At 28.8% G+C, this 18,837-nt stretch overlaps 1 protein-coding gene across 1 annotated transcript in view; it reads right to left on the reverse strand.

The window, feature by feature from the left end:
* LOC111624487 (pecanex-like protein 1) overlaps positions 1–18,837 on the reverse strand; it is a 161,116-nt gene that overhangs the window by 81,945 nt on the left and 60,334 nt on the right. The window contains exon 9 of the mRNA XM_023367334.1: positions 14,753–14,905. Coding sequence (XP_023223102.1) covers positions 14,753–14,905 — 153 coding nt within the window. The remainder of the gene's footprint in view (positions 1–14,752; positions 14,906–18,837) is intronic.

The raw sequence follows: 18,837 nt of genomic DNA on the forward strand, positions 1-18,837 counted from the left end.
CCATGCCTTACGCCGCCCTTGGTCATAGAAATGATGTAATTTGAATATAAATTATTTATAAATACATATGTCAAGTTATATTTTTATTACAATGCAAAATATATTTAAGAGTTTACGACCACTGTGCCGGGTGAGTCGTTGTTGAAACAAAAAATATTATGCATTCCATCACGTACATAAACAGTGTCGTAATTCGCCAAGTGCAAATCAGCAAATTCGTAAAATTTTTGTTTATTTTGAACAATCTGGATAATCGAGGTTCTACTGTATTTGTAAAATCTAAGTGACTCATACAACATGGAATTCACATAACATGGAATTATCAACAATGTTATAGGTGAAATTATCAGCAGTGTATATTTTTCTGCTTGTGCAATTTTGCTTATTAAATTTAATTATGAACATTTATCATCACTTAAATTATTCAACTTAGGAGTCAGATTAGGAATAGCTATATTATAATTAAAGGCTGGATTTTTAAATGATGCACCTTTTTTTATTTTAGGGAGTGTTAAAAACTATCTAAATTAAAGTATAAATATCATACATTAATGTATATCAAGTGATAGTGGGGGTCTAGTGTTGCCATTTTTTCACCTGTTATAATGTTTAGCACTTTTTGCACTTATTCTTTCTATATTTGCACTTAAATGACAATTCCAGAGATAATATGATCACTATCAGCACTAAAGCATTCACACCGTGCTCATCAAAAAATTAACAGTTAGTGAGAGGAGAAGTCAAAGTTTAGTGAAACTTGAGTTCTAATGTAATTAGAGAATTGCAATTTTGTTTGAAGGAGTGATAAACATAGCTAATAAAAACATTAAATAGAAATATTTGACAGAAACAATTATTAAAAAGCAATTTACTAGAGATTTTCTTCATTACAAATGCTATAAAATTATGGATACTATCAAAAATACTCTAATTGGAAACTTTCATATATATATATATATATAGGGAATAAAACATGAAAGAAGGTATAGTATAATTATGATCCAATCGTCGGCAAAATAGATGAAAACGTCATTAATTCTTGCATTCGTCTTTTAATGTTCATCTTCCACAATTGTTTTTTCCTTCCTTTTTTTTAACCATCATCGTCGTCTCTCTCCTCCACACCACCTCATTTATTTTCTTTACAGTTTAGGAATTTCACTTATCTAACCCCACAGATATTTAGCACAAATCTATCATTAAAACTAACTAGATGGCAATGTGTAAATGAACTAGAGAGTGGAAAAACAGCAAGATTGACTACAGGCAAACTTTGCGAGATTTTGAAATATATTAAAAATGAAAAAATTCTTTCTGACAAAAAAGTCATTCAGTGCGATGACAATAAATGTCAATGAAAAACATCAAAAGTTTATCCAGCAACATATAAGAAGTACAAAACACAAAAAGAACAAATCCTTGAAAGAAACTGCATCAAGACAGCAACAGTTTATTGAACAGGCCTTGCAAAATGCAGTCAGTTCTGCAAAGAATCAACTTTTTATTGATATTGCTAAAACATTTATCAGGATAGGAATTCCATTATCTAAAAACTCAATCAACATGTATTTAAAAATTATCTTGAAAAATATATTGAAAAAATATTTACCAGATGAAAGTACTATTAGGAAGAATTACTTGCCTTCTGTCTACCAGGCAACTTTCCAAAAAGTGTTAAGTACTGTGAGTGAGAATCTAGTCTGCTTTATCTTGGATGAGACTACTGATGCCTTAAATAGGCATGTGTTAAATATCTTGGCATTTCCTCTAACTGATGAATACGTGAAATCTATATTGCTGGAAACATTTTTTTAAAAAACTAACAAAACCATCTTCATGCAAGCTTTTAACGATGTCTGCTCAAAGCTTTGGCCAGATGGAATTTGGTATGATGATATGATTCTCATTCTTTCAAACCAAGCATCAAACATCATTTTCGCTTTTAACAATTTGAAAGGAATGTACCCAAATATGAAACATGTTACTTGTTTAGTCCATGCTATTCATACTGTGTGTGAATGTATTTGCAATGAATACTCTAGTAAATTCAAATATGTCTAAAATGAAAAAAAAATCTGCTAAAGTGCCCAGCAAGAGTTCAGCAATACAAAGACATTATTAGTCTGTCTCTTCCACCTGTTCCGATAGTAACTCTCTGGGGAACTTGGATAAGTGTTGTAGTGTTTTATTGTGAAAATTTTCAGATGATTTTAGAATTTTTTAAACAGTTGTGGCTAGAAACTCCTACCGTATATAAAATTCAACAGGTCATAAAAGACCAAAAATTGGAAGAGAAACATTATGTAGTATACACATTTAAGCTCTTAGTAGAAGCAATAAAAAGTTTTGAAGAAAGTAAAAATACTATGAAATATCAGTGGGGAATAGTTAAACTCTAGACTGTTCTCTGCAAAAGAAAAGCTTGAGCACCTAGATATTCAGAAACACCTAGATATTCAAGAATTTGTTCATTGCAAAGACGTGAACTAGAGAATTAAAACACGATTTGCTCCACTTGTTTCTGTAGAAGTAGAAAGATCTTTCTCCATATAAAACATTTGTTAGGAGACAAGCAAATGAATTTTACAGAAAAACACATTGAAATGAAAAATATCATGTACTTCAACAGATTTTTATTTGAATAAAACCAATTGTATTTTCTGAAATGTAAATTTTTGCACCTATTTCTGCCCCTTTTTGACTTTTTTCCCGCACCTTTTTTGCAACTAAAAATTCAGCCTTTAATTAAAATACAAAAAAAAATAATAATAATAAAAATAAAAATTGCACATGTAAAATGAATAAGTAAAACTCATAAATAATTTGTAATTATACCTCTGAACTGTTATTATCAATTTCTACTAAATTTACATTTAAGACAATTTACTCATTTTTGTTTTTTTGTACTTTAATATTTTAAAACTTTTTATTATATGAGCTTTGAAGTTTTCAAATTTTGCATGATTTGCAATTTTGTAAGATTGTCAGGTTTGTTACAAAAGTTTTTTAGAAGATTCTTCATGTTAAAAAATTTTTTATTGTTAAATATTAAAAAAAATAAGAAAACCTGATGGTTTAATAATAATACAAATTTAAAAAACCTGTTGTCTAATCTAAGTTTAATTATTCTTAAATTAAGTATCAAAACTCAAATATTAGACTCCTGAGGAGAACTAAACTGAAAATTTAGAGAAGAATTTAAAAATTACTCTTCATTAACAAGATTTCAGCTGCAATAAAGCAGATTACAATCATTTTGAATAATTTCCTTGATTATTACTGACTTAATAACAATAATTATTACATAAATATCATTGTGTATCAATAAAAAGAAAGTTTTGGTAGAAAATCAGAATTGCTAATTCCAGCAAATACCAGTTAACTGATGACTAAGTTATGTGTTGTTAGAGATTCTAACTTTAATGTTCTTTCAGTTATACTTATTTTAAAATTTCCATCATCTTTAATTGATTTGTTGTGCATTGAGAATAAAAAAGTAAACATTATATTGTTATTTCACAGTTATGGACACATTGTGGACATACAACATTTAGATATTCAACAACTGATATCTCAATGAAGTGAAATTTACAAATTTCCCCCCTCAACATTTTTAACTCACTTTTGGTACTTTACAACAGAATTTTCTATAAAAATTCACATTTTAAACATAATTTTTAAGCTTTTAACACTAACTGAATATTATATGTTGTTATTTTTTTTAATTAAAATTTAACATTATTGGAATTTTTATCATTTTGAAAAGAAAATACAGTATCAAGACAGCAACAGTTTATTGAACAGGCCTTGCAAAATGCAGTCAGTTCTGCAAAGAATCAACTTTTTATTGATATTGCTAAAACATTTATCAGGATNTTAAAAAGTATTATTAAAATTAATATGTTTATGTTAATTCTCTTTTTTATAAGATTGATTTCTAAAATTGTAAAATGTTAGTAAGGGGCCTCACACAGAGTTTCAAGAGCCTTGAAGTGCCTAAATCCAACCCTGGCTAGAGCTGAAGTGTTTTAACTAATCTATCAAACTGACAAGTTGTAATTCGCTGGCTGCATTGTCCCTTCTTTGATGACATTTTAACAAAAAATTAGGCTACAGAATATTAAAAACACGTGCTTCATTTGGAAAATGGCAGGTTGCAGCCATGTGGCAAAAATACAATGATAACTAAACTGTGACTGGTTAAAGCATAACAACTATTGATAGCATGGAACCCAGACGCATCGCAACCGACTACCCATAACAAAACTCACTTAACGTGGAGCACAGAATAGTGATTTGTCTAAGGTTTATTAACTGCCTTTCACTAAGGAGACTTATCGAATGTCCAGTGTATCGCTCTCGTTGAGTTATCAGAAGAGCTCAGAATAGGTTCCCTGTATTCCTTTCTTGCATATGTCATACCACATATACTAAACGAGTGTATAAACTAGGAATTGCATTACTAATTAATGGTTTACCAGTGATCAGTTAAATAATTCATTGGTAAATATACTGGTATAATAGTAAACCTGTAATATAGAAGTGTCAAATTTATTTATTTAAACTGTAAAAGCAGTTTATGTCATTTATCTTTTAAAAATTATAAAGAAATGCAAAGTAGTAATTCAAAGTATCATATTACAGCACTAAATTGGACAGCTTGGCAATCTGTTTCTTATTCCATTATGACTACAATACAACAGAAATTTTAGTTGACAAAATAAAACATATTTACATGAATGCTGGCACTTGTACTAGTCATTTTTTAATCATGGCAATTAAAAGATTACAACATGTTATCAACTTACCAATGAGTCATTTGTGTACTAATCTTTATATTTAGAGTCAAAATTTAAAAATTACCAGTAATTTACCAGTAAACCAATAATATTTTAAAAATTTACCATTTTATTACTAATAAAAAAGTCAGTAGATTTGCAATCCCTACTAGAAACATAGAGCCTCATAACAATACATACATCACACTAGAAGTCATACTAAACATATATCACATAACCAGTAAATTCATAAATATAGATACATACATGAACAACATATAAACAAAATAACAAGTTTTTCCTGTAGCTATGACTTAACTTAAGTCCAGCATAGCACTAGGAATCAGAATTAACTAAGTAGAATACATACCATCAATGCCATAATAATAAAACATATGTCACATTACAGAAAGCAGCCATAATAAACACACACCACATAGGAAATTCTAAAACACAGACACAAACATCCAAACTTATCCAAAACAGACTGTCCATGAAGAATTCATGGGTTTCCTATCTGGATTTGATTCCAGGTACCGGAGAACAGTACAGTAGGTAACAAGACAGTAAAGATATCGATTTTTACTATCTTTGTCATTTGGTTGTCTACTTACAAGTTATAATTTGTAAGGCTATTAAAGCAGGTTTGAATAATTTTTGTGCATATTATATTAAAATTAAATTGTGATTTTTATTCTTTTCTATGATATCAAAAACTAAATGACTCAGTTAATCCATCATGTGAAAATATATTAAACTTTTAGAAGGAAATGAGATGGTCAATGCTGTTCTTTAGTGTATAAAAATGCTCCACAAGAAAACTTCTGTATTTAACTTCATTTATAAAGTTTTCATTTATGACAATAACTTATTATAAATCAGCTTAGCAAGGTTCATAGATTAGTCATCATTATTAAATTCTTTTATTTTTAAACTTTATTAAAAAATAATTTTATGATTCATTTCTTATCTATTTTTTGTGTTTGTGTTGTTATTGTTAAAGCACTTTTAATAATAACACTTTTAATGCTCAATCTCTAAATAATATATTAACACAACTTGCAATTTAAAATATAACATACAAGACTTCTCTATAATCTAGGCATAAAGCAAAAATCAAAAATGCTCTCTTTTAATGAAGACTATGATGAGGACAACTTACTGGTTTTTGTTCCTGAAAACTGGAAATCAATATTTTAAATCCAGATTTTCTGAGTGTAAAAAATTTCAGCAAACAGGAAAGCTCTAATCCAGCATATAAGGGAAAGAATAAAGAGAGAATCTGTGATTCTTTGTCATATTAATTTTTTAACACAATATAATTTACAATTCTTTCCTACAAGCATGATTTAAAATTTTTCAGAAAAAAAATTCTTCTACTTATTAATATATGAAGAAAACAATCATAAAACTATTTATAATGTTTTCTTCTTTATCCTCACCATACCTCAAAGTTTATACATTCTGAAACACAATACTGAACACAAATAAAGTTTATAAGACATAACTGTACAATGAAAGTAAGAATGACTCAGACACAGTGAATGAGTGGAGTTGTTAAAACATTTGAAAAGTTTCTTGAAATCTGTGGATCTTTCTGAAAGATTCCTATAAAAGTATGGCTACAAGTACCTCTACTAGTAGAAAAGTGACTTTATGGAGAAGCATTATCAAGTTCCGCCTAACACATCATATCTATGAATCTAAAGCCACACTACGGCCTTACTTTCTCTGAAACAGAATGTGATCTGAGAAAATCTGTATACCAATGGAGACATATAAATACTATAGTCTTCAAATGTTAGTAGATATAAGACATTTCTAGAAAGACTATATCATTAATATCATCCATAACTGCAACAGCAGAACAAAAAAGAAACTCAGACAACCACCTGATCTAACAAATTGAAAAAGAAAATGTTTGTTACGGAAAGCAAAGCAATAATCAGCTCATTATAAGGTGCATCCTTCAGAAATCCTTGGATCTAAATGTATCCTGTTGCATTATCTGCTGAATTTTGCAACAGAATGGTTTTAGCTACTGCAAAATATTGAAGAAATTGATTCTGATCTCAAGATACAAGGAGTGCCTAAAGTTCACCTGACCATTATCCAAAAATCCTGGGAAGTCAAACTTAATATTAACAAAGAATTTTCCAGAAAAGGAGAAAATTCTTAGAAATCTCATTTATATAATTAAAGTATATAAAATAACTAAATATGGTTGAATAAATAAATAAAGTGGTTTAATCAAATGAAAAGTAATTTTCTCTGGATGGCCTAGACAACTTGCATTCTTATATGCTCAGATATGATTGTAATGCACTCAACCATTAATACATGAGGCATCAACAGCAAGGAAAAGTTTTATGATTTTAAGAGCAGTCACTTCAATGGGAAATCTCAAAGTTAAGATTGCAAATCAGAAGTATAACAGCAGTATTTATCTGAAGGACATTCAGCACATCTTTATCTAATGGATCAAATGCCAATTTGGCTGCAAAAAATGAATAATGAATCAATATATAAATTTAGATAACTCTTCCAATCCAATAATATAAGTGTTTTGCACTGGCCTGCAAACAGTCCAGTGTCTAAATATCTTAGTATCTTAAGAAATTTCTGGAATCCTTTTGAAGTGCAGATACATTAAGATAAATAATACAACAGCATGGAACTAGATGATGCTGTTAATCAATCCACTACTAATTTGAAAAAACCTGTAATCAAGGTCCTTAATAATTGCTTGAAATGGTTACAAAGCAAGAAGATCAAATACAGTAAAATAACCATACCTATGTTCCTGTCTGACATGATGAATGCTTGATTCTTTGGTAGTAACAAATATATACATGTAAAAATCTTAAATGTAATAAAAATTATGTAACAGTCTCACACCTGCACACTCTGTCATTTCATACTATTACACCTTCCAAACCTCTACATTAGCTCCATAAGTGGCCAATAACTTTACTGTTTACACTATCTCTTGATCTACTGCTAACCTTTTACGGTCAGTAAATACATTGTCTTCTACTGTCTTCAAAAATTGTCTCATAATCTACTACCACCTTGCCTTTCATAAAGCCATATAATATCTCATCTATTTTTATAATTTTTCTCAATCCATATAAATAGATGAAATGGTTATCATTTAGATATAGATGAACCAAACTCTGATTTTTATCAACTTTTCTTTCAGCTATACAGAAATTCATTTGAAAGAAGTCTGATATTCAATAGCATTCAAAACTGCCATCTTATGATAAATTTAATAATTAGACAATGATTTTAATTATAATAAATTTAAAATGCATGGAAAAATATGAAAAAATGAATTTAAAATTTATTTCTATACAATCCAAGATATAATATAATAAAATCTGTAAGTTTGATTTTTTTATAACTATTATTTTTCCTTAATATCAAAGACCTTGATGTATTTCTTATAGAAAACACTTTTACATATTTAACTTTACTTTCATTTTCAAATATCAAAATATTCCTTCTAAGCCAGGTAAGCAGATGCCCAAATCATGATATCTTGTGAGCAGCAATTGCATTTCTTAGTAGCAATCTACCTTATACTCAGATTGAGTCAGGTGTTTGGGCAAGCAGTAGCTTTATAGCTTATAAAAAATATTGATTAAGAGAAAACTGGTATATACAGTATTATAACTTATGATTACAAAATTGTTAACAGATGCTATCACAATCATTATACAATTTATTTTTTCTGCACAAAACTCTTAAAAATTGGTTTGCAATTGTGCAGTTGTGTTGCTTAGAGAAAACCAAGATCATAAATACACTGAAAAATTTCTAAAACTTGTTGCATTTTATTATTATTATTATTATTATTTGCTTAATGAGTAGAAAAAAGACCGTCAGAAAATACATTTGATCATCATGTGACTTTTTTGCTTATGTAATAAATAAATCTTACATAAATTACAATTTTTTCCTTATTGGAACAATCTAAAAATTACAGTAGACCCCCTTATAACACTGTTGATAATTCCATATTATATGAATTCCATGTTGTACAAGTCACTTAGATTTTACAAATATGTGTGCCAGGCTGTGAACGGCTCACATACAGTAGAACCTTGATTATCCAGACTAATTGGGGATGAAGGTAGTCCGGATAAGGAAAAATCCAGATAATCGAAACAAATACTTTAATTTGTCTTTTAATGATAATATAACACGTTTTCTTTTCAATAACATATCGGTAATATTAAAAATAAATACTGTATTTAAATCGTGATCAAATTTTCAAGAAACAAACGTTCGTATTGAATTTGGTCTACTACTGACCAGCGCTAACAGACTAGCTATTGTTTAAAAGGCCCTCTGGTGACTCAAGAAGACGGATTTTATAAAATAAAAAGCAGTTGAAACTGCATTTTTATGAATAAAAATTTGACAAACTATTTATCATTTTATGACGAGTAAAATTTTTTCGTCGCGTTCTCGGCTTTTAAGTAATGCATAAACCTTCGAGGCGTGAGGCCCTTCGGACCGCGAGGCATAGGTGGTGGCCCACGTTGCCCATGCCTTACGCCACCCTTGGTTATAGAAATGATGTAATTTGAGTATAAATTATTTATAAATACATATGTCAAGTTATATTTTTATTACAATGCAAAATATATTTAAGAGTTTACGACCACTGTGCCGGGTGAGTCGTTGTTGAAACAAAAAATATTATGCATTCCATCACGTACATAAACAGTGTCGTAATTCGCCAAGTGCAAATCAGCAAATTCGTAAAATTTTTGTTTATTTTGAACAATCTGGATAATCGAGGTTCTACTGTATTTGTAAAATCTAAGTGACTCATACAACATGGAATTCACATAACATGGAATTATCAACAATGTTATAGGTGAAATTATCAGCAGTGTATATTTTTCTGCTTGTGCAATTTTGCTTATTAAATTTAATTATGAACATTTATCATCACTTAAATTATTCAACTTAGGAGTCAGATTAGGAATAGCTATATTATAATTAAAGGCTGGATTTTTAAATGATGCACCTTTTTTTATTTTAGGGAGTGTTAAAAACTATCTAAATTAAAGTATAAATATCATACATTAATGTATATCAAGTGATAGTGGGGGTCTAGTGTTGCCATTTTTTCACCTGTTATAATGTTTAGCACTTTTTGCACTTATTCTTTCTATATTTGCACTTAAATGACAATTCCAGAGATAATATGATCACTATCAGCACTAAAGCATTCACACCGTGCTCATCAAAAAATTAACAGTTAGTGAGAGGAGAAGTCAAAGTTTAGTGAAACTTGAGTTCTAATGTAATTAGAGAATTGCAATTTTGTTTGAAGGAGTGATAAACATAGCTAATAAAAACATTAAATAGAAATATTTGACAGAAACAATTATTAAAAAGCAATTTACTAGAGATTTTCTTCATTACAAATGCTATAAAATTATGGATACTATCAAAAATACTCTAATTGGAAACTTTCATATATATATATATATATAGGGAATAAAACATGAAAGAAGGTATAGTATAATTATGATCCAATCGTCGGCAAAATAGATGAAAACGTCATTAATTCTTGCATTCGTCTTTTAATGTTCGTCTTCCACAATTGTTTTTTCCTTCCTTTTTTTTAACCATCATCGTCGTCTCTCTCCTCCACACCACCTCATTTATTTTCTTTACAGTTTAGGAATTTCACTTATCTAACCCCACAGATATTTAGCACAAATCTATCATTAAAACTAACTGGATGGCAATGTGTAAATGAACTAGAGAGTGGAAAAACAGCAAGATTGACTACAGGCAAACTTTGCGAGATTTTGAAATATATTAAAAATGAAAAAATTCTTTCTGACAAAAAAGTCATTCAGTGCGATGACAATAAATGTCAATGAAAAACATCAAAAGTTTATCCAGCAACATATAAGAAGTACAAAACACAAAAAGAACAAATCCTTGAAAGAAACTGCATCAAGACAGCAACAGTTTATTGAACAGGCCTTGCAAAATGCAGTCAGTTCTGCAAAGAATCAACTTTTTATTGATATTGCTAAAACATTTATCAGGATAGGAATTCCATTATCTAAAAACTCAATCAACATGTATTTAAAAATTATCTTGAAAAATATATTGAAAAAATATTTACCAGATGAAAGTACTATTAGGAAGAATTACTTGCCTTCTGTCTACCAGGCAACTTTCCAAAAAGTGTTAAGTACTGTGAGTGAGAATCTAGTCTGCTTTATCTTGGATGAGACTACTGATGCCTTAAATAGGCATGTGTTAAATATCTTGGCATTTCCTCTAACTGATGAATACGTGAAATCTATATTGCTGGAAACATTTTTTTAAAAAACTAACAAAACCATCTTCATGCAAGCTTTTAACGATGTCTGCTCAAAGCTTTGGCCAGATGGAATTTGGTATGATGATATGATTCTCATTCTTTCAAACCAAGCATCAAACATCATTTTCGCTTTTAACAATTTGAAAGGAATGTACCCAAATATGAAACATGTTACTTGTTTAGTCCATGCTATTCATACTGTGTGTGAATGTATTTGCAATGAATACTCTAGTAAATTCAAATATGTCTAAAATGAAAAAAAAATCTGCTAAAGTGCCCAGCAAGAGTTCAGCAATACAAAGACATTATTAGTCTGTCTCTTCCACCTGTTCCGATAGTAACTCTCTGGGGAACTTGGATAAGTGTTGTAGTGTTTTATTGTGAAAATTTTCAGATGATTTTAGAATTTTTTAAACAGTTGTGGCTAGAAACTCCTACCGTATATAAAATTCAACAGGTCATAAAAGACCAAAAATTGGAAGAGAAACATTATGTAGTATACACATTTAAGCTCTTAGTAGAAGCAATAAAAAGTTTTGAAGAAAGTAAAAATACTATGAAATATCAGTGGGGAATAGTTAAACTCTAGACTGTTCTCTGCAAAAGAAAAGCTTGAGCAGCTAGATATTCGGAAACACCTAGATATTCAAGAATTTGTTCATTGCAAAGACGTGAACTAGAGAATTAAAACACGATTTGCTCCACTTGTTTCTGTAGAAGTAGAAAGATCTTACTCCATATAAAACATTTGTTAGGAGACAAGCAAATGAATTTTACAGAAAAACACATTGAAATAAAAAATATCATGTACTTCAACAGATTTTTATTTGAATAAAACCAATCGTATTTTCTGAAATGTAAATTTTTGCACCTATTTCTGCCCTTTTTGACTTTTTTCCCGCACCTTTTTTGCAACTAAAAATTCAGCCTTTAATTAAAATACAAAAAAAATAATAATAATAAAAATAAAAATTGCACATGTAAAATGAATAAGTAAAACTCATAAATAATTTGTAATTATACCTCTGAACTGTTATTATCAATTTCTACTAAATTTACATTTAAGACAATTTACTCATTTTTGTTTTTTTGTACTTTAATATTTTAAAACTTTTTATTATATGAGCTTTGAAGTTTTCAAATTTTGCATGATTTGCAATTTTGTAAGATTGTCAGGTTTGTTACAAAAGTTTTTTAGAAGATTCTTCATGTTAAAAAATTTTTTATTGTTAAATATTAAAAAAAATAAGAAAACCTGATGGTTTAATAATAATACAAATTTAAAAAACCTGTTGTCTAATCTAAGTTTAATTATTCTTAAATTAAGTATCAAAACTCAAATATTAGACTCCTGAGGAGAACTAAACTGAAAATTTAGAGAAGAATTTAAAAATTACTCTTCATTAACAAGATTTCAGCTGCAATAAAGCAGATTACAATCATTTTGAATAATTTCCTTGATTATTACTGACTTAATAACAATAATTATTACATAAATATCATTGTGTATCAATAAAAAGAAAGTTTTGGTAGAAAATCAGAATTGCTAATTCCAGCAAATACCAGTTAACTGATGACTAAGTTATGTGTTGTTAGAGATTCTAACTTTAATGTTCTTTCAGTTATACTTATTTTAAAATTTCCATCATCTTTAATTGATTTGTTGTGCATTGAGAATAAAAAAGTAAACATTATATTGTTATTTCACAGTTATGGACACATTGTGGACATACAACATTTAGATATTCAACAACTGATATCTCAATGAAGTGAAATTTACAAATTTTCCCCCCTCAACATTTTTAACTCACTTTTGGTACTTTACAACAGAATTTTCTATAAAAATTCACATTTTAAACATAATTTTTAAGCTTTTAACACTAACTGAATATTATATGTTGTTATTTTTTTTAATTAAAATTTAACATTATTGGAATTTTTATCATTTTGAAAAGAAAATACAGTAAAACCTGTCTATGGCGACCACCCACGGTTCCTTAAAAAAGTGGTCTTTTAGACAGGTGGACGTCCAATACAGGTGGTGCTGTAATACCGTATTTCCGTATGTATTTTGCGCACTTTTTAGCCATTTCTACTAAGCAAAACTCGAGGTGAGCAAAAATAAGCGAATTTTTTCAACGATAGGGCTATATTGGTATTGTATTTTATTCTTATCGGATAACCCGATTTACAGGAGTCGTCATGATATTATAAGACAGATTTAACACCAATATTTTAAAGATTAATACAATACTCGCATTTTCTCGATTATAATGCACACTTTCTTTTTTCCGACTTAATTAATTCGACTCGGTTCTTTTCGTTCGCTCCTCAGTTACGTGTATTACGTCATCAATATACAAGCGCGTCCTATCTCTCCATCACTTTGCTTTTGGTTTTCGTTAGTTTAATCTTATTTTAACTTTAAAAATACTGTATTTTTTAATATTTAATATTTTCTTAATTAATTAAGTACAATAAGAAAAATTATTAATTAATAATAAAACGATTTTATTATTTTTTCTCATTATACGATTTCAATTACAATCGCGGAATCGAAAAAAAGAAGCAAAACTGATTTTTGCATTAATGCTTTTATTGTTTTTTGAATATTTTGCCTGCGAAATTTACTTGGATATTATTTTTCTAAAAATATCGTGGAAATAAGGTAGGTTGATACAGAAACTATTTATCGCACGTGTACTGTATATGAGCTTCAAAATAAATAAATAAAAATAGATTTTATCAAACGATGAGATCAGCCGATTAATTGTATCGTGTACAATATTTTACACCCCCAAGGAAAATACTGTAGGTCTAGGGTAAAATAAATTTTGTTTTCCCACAGTTAAACTTCGCCGCTAATTGCTGTTGTGATAACTTTAATACGATCTTCTAACGACAGCACTTTGCATTTCGGACATTTTCCAACAAACTGAAATGAATTTTTTGTTGCTAGACTAATTTATTAACACATGCACCTAATTTCGAGGGTGGGAAAAGTGCCCGGGATGGGTTCGAACGAGAGTTTAGACTAATTCATTATATTAGGAGGTGGAAATGTTGTTGAGATGGGTTCTTAAAATAGTTTAGACCAGATACATTCGCGAAAGTGGTCGCTTATTACAGGTGTTGTATGTTGTTTCGGACCAAAAATCGATGCCCACGGTCGCGTTACACAGGTGGTCGTTTAATACAGGTAACTTATACGAAGACTCTATGGATAAACTATTCCGTGCCAGAAATTTTTGCCCGTTTTGACAGGTGCCCTTCGAATGCAGGTGGTCGCCTAAGCAGTTTTCACTGTATATAATAAAACTATACAAATTTAATATTTCTAGTAGGAGTATAAAACTTTTACTTATATGCAAGAAGTGAAAATCAAATATTTAAAATGAAATTGGATTCTGGATTGTAAGATGTCCATTGTAAAAGATTGAAAATACAAATGAACATTTCACAAATCTCTTTTGAGTGTATTATTTTGAAATATTATACAGTGTAATGATAGTTTTGACAATCAGCTAGAGAGTAGTTTATGTTGAAAAATGCAAACACTAAAAATATGCTACATTACTCACAAAAACAACATTATATTTTATAAACTTACTTTTCATATCTACTTCTTTCTTTAGCTTTTGTAGCTCTATTTCATATTCTTCAGGATCAGTTTTACTTAATATTTCTAACACTCGATGACCAAGTGACCATTGATCTGATTCTTGAACTTGTTTATTATCTGATTTTAGATGCAAACGTAAACCTATTTCACATTCACAAAAGATAATTACATTAAAAATTTGCTTTCAATTTAAAATTGGAATAATTTAATAGAGCACAAAACCAAGTATCATTGCAAAATGTTTAACATAAAGTAAAAAAATTTAATGCTAAATATCGAAAAAAATATAATTTAACAAATAGTTCCAAATAAATTTTTAAGAAAAGTTAGTAGTCAATAACATTAATGTATTAGATCCATATCAATAGTAGAATTCTTTTTTGCAAAAGTAAGTTTTAAGCATACTTTCATATGATATAAAAACAAATTTCTGTTTTGTTATTGTTCAAATTATGTATACAGTGCATTCTTACTAATCCAAACTAATACTATACAGGGTTGTTCAGATTAGAGAAAAATTTGGATTAGTGGAGTTATACATAACATAAAGAAAGTCAAAAAGGACCACAAATATATAAATCTTTAAAAAAATTTTTATACTGTATACGTACATATATTTATGTTAAAATCTGTAGTATATACTAGGTTTTACAAATTCATCATGTTTTAAAAATAATCTAATTTTTTATTTTTGGCTGAAACATTTATTAACAAAATGAATAAAACTGATCCAGATTAAGCAGATTTTGGATTAGTTCAGGTTCAGATTAGCAAGAGTGCACTGTATTGAGTAATTCTATGGTCACTTGGGCATTTGATATAATGATTATTCTAGTGATTAAATACATTGATATACATAATGAATTAAATATAAATTGAAATACATAAATTTTGCCAAAATGAAATGCCAAATAAAAAATATTACTTTGATTAAACAAGAAAATTGCTATTTATTTTGAAGTTTTAGTTAAAGCAAAAATCTCAGATAAATTTTTAAAAATTTTGAATTATATAAATAATTTTATTAAAAATTAAAACAATCTCTTCCAATTAAAAAGTAATACTCCATCAGAGAATATAGCATTAAACATTGCTAATAATGCAGCACAGTCAAATATTTGTTTTGTTTATGAACTTGCACTTATTTGTATATTTTTCAGAAAACCAAACATACAAGGTGAAAATTGTATGATGGATAAAATATGACCTGAATATCAATATTTGAATACAGTCCATTTTTGCTATAATGACAAAAATAAAAACTGTTTTTCTAATAGAACACTCATTGTACAATAACTTTTTGATTAGCATTATATTATGAAATCCAACATGCTCCAATTAAAAATCATTATGCAAAAATACTATATAAAAATTCATAGTAAAAAGTCATTACTGTAACCAATCAAAACAGATGTGAGAAGTTATGAAATCTATCAATTTTAAGTTAGGCCAAAACATCAAAAGTAATTAATGTTTATTTTTTAATGTAAGTGAACTGAAAAAATTATAAATTTAATGTTTACTTAAACCTTAAAATTTAATGAACTGTTCTAAAAAAATTTGAATTTGGGTGCATATAAATGCATATTGCACTAATAAAAAGCAATTTGCATAAAGCTAGTGATATATAGACAAAGTATATTATTAGATATTTACTTTTTGGAAATGTATTGCTTTTGGATTAAACAATTTCAAAATACAGTCTTCATTATCTTCTCAGCATATAATTACAGTGGTACCTCAGGATATGAAATTAATCCGTTTTGAAACTGAGATCGTATCATGAAAATGTCGTAAGGTAAATCATTTTTCCCCATACGATTACATGTAAAACCAAATAATTCATTCCAACACGAAAAACACACTCAAATTAAAGCTAAGTAGTACATTAAAAAAAATAACTATAGTAAGGAAAACACTGAAAAATGCATTTTGTAGTTGTAAATGTATAAATAACCATAAAAGAATAATAACTGATAAAAAAAAAATGTAGTTTTATTTGCACTTTACCTTTGAGGATAGACGACGGTGGAGGTGTAAACTGGTGGCAGAAGAGAGGGAGAAGGGAAATGATACTAAAACTTAACATAATATAACAATAACTTAAAAATAACTTAGAAAAGATAAAAAAAATTAGTGTTGTGTTATATATATATATTATTTTTATTCACTGCTTTTTGCTTTCTTTCCTTCACTTCCTCCAGCACTTTCACTGGATAGAGGTTGTTTGGTAAAATATCTATCCAAAGAGGTTGGCTTTTCCTACTTTTTAAAATTTTTCTAAAATGACTTAGGCAAATGTCATTACTCCGAGCAGCAATACGGCCAGTGTAAACCTTTTCGGGATGTTTTCTTTTCATTAAAATCAGTCACTTTCTGATAATACCTCAAGATTTGCTTTATCGAGCAAGATCCTTCCACAACAAAGCAAACACCAGACTGAGACCAATGAACAGAAATGAATAAAAAATGGCACTGCAAACTAATGTAATGTCATATGATGAGTTTTTGTTTGTATTGTGGAGCAAAAATATGTTCAAATTTCATGTTGTATTCTGAAAATTTCATATGCTAAGGCATTCGTATCCTGAGGTACCACTGTAATTTTAAACGTGTGTCCTTCTAATTTTTTGTCTTTTGCTTTTAGAACATAATGATACAAATAAGTTTCAACTGTAATGGTATTAGTATTAAAGTTTTAAACCTACACTCATAAAATAAAACAGAAAAAAACCAACTGTTAAAAAGATAAATGTTTTCAGAATTTTCTATTTCCATCTTCAAATCTACTAGATAATGTTCCATAGATGATGTTCAAAATTAAACAGTTATTTTAAATTTTTAGTAATATCTGCTATGCCAATACAAATTTAAGACTGCTTCAGCTCCTTATGATAACTCCTGTATTAAGTATCAGAATAAGTTTTTGGGCAGTTTGCTTCTCTGCAACTTGAAAGTGCCCATGTCTCATGGTTATGACTGCTGCCCTCTTTTTTTTTTGGCATTGATTACTTTATTCTTATTCACAACTAGCATTTCTCCTGCTGTTTTGAGCAATACGAACTCTAAGGGATAGGAGTAGGTCTGAGTGAGATATGAATATTCTTACTTAATTCCAATATATTTAGATTTTCTCTTCTTTAACTGCTTAGGTTAGGATGTGATGACAAAATTTTTCATGATTTTTTTTAAGTTTTAATTTGTTCAGTTGGTCAGTAGTGTTACAAATCTAGTATATCTAGTACTTGAATAGCCCTCCTTTCTCATCTATCAGTGGTGTTTGGTACACTCCTGATCTTTTGAATAATCTAATCTAATGAAGTGAGTCTTATCTTTTTGATATAATTGATAATGATACAGTAGTGTAGAGAAACAATCTATACATTCTCTTTTGTTATGTTCTTCCTTAGAGTCTTGGCTATTCAATGGCTTGTCATGAAAGCTCTGTTTTTTTCATCCTGTGATTTATGTGAGCAGTTCTGGCCTAACTAGTTTTGACACTATTTAGCTATTAAAAATTAATATAACAGAGAAATTCAAACTTCAAAATTCAGAATATGATGCAACATAAACAGAATATACTATATTTTATGGACTATAAGACACACCTTAATTTTTAAGCAATTTTTAAAAAAATAACATTTTTACCATTTTTTACCGTCTAAATTCAATCCTTTTATATGAATTGAAGCAAATACTGATCCACCAATCAACACTTAGTAGCGCTATCGGACATCCGCTGATCGTATGATGGTCGCACAATGATCGCTGACCAATCTGCGGTCATGAATTCAGAATCACTGGTCATCTCATGATCCACGTTTCTATGGCAACAACTGTAGCTCGTTTCAAAAGAGAAAAAGTGTGAGAATCGTATGTCCAGACGATTCTATCCCGACACCCCACAACTCATGTTCATTGCATCAGTGCACTGCTGCTACCAGTTGAATTCAATGTTGCCAGATAGAGATAGGTTTAAATATATCAAATATCATCAAATATATGGCCATTTTTAAGATGCAGGAATTTTAAATCAAACACTGGACATTTTTATATTAATTTTGAGTATAAGA

The sequence above is a fragment of the Centruroides sculpturatus genome, unplaced genomic scaffold (genome assembly GCF_000671375.1).
Source record: "Centruroides sculpturatus isolate CEXI.00-Female unplaced genomic scaffold, Cexi_2.0 scaffold336, whole genome shotgun sequence".
NCBI classification, from domain to species: domain Eukaryota; kingdom Metazoa; phylum Arthropoda; class Arachnida; order Scorpiones; family Buthidae; genus Centruroides; species Centruroides sculpturatus.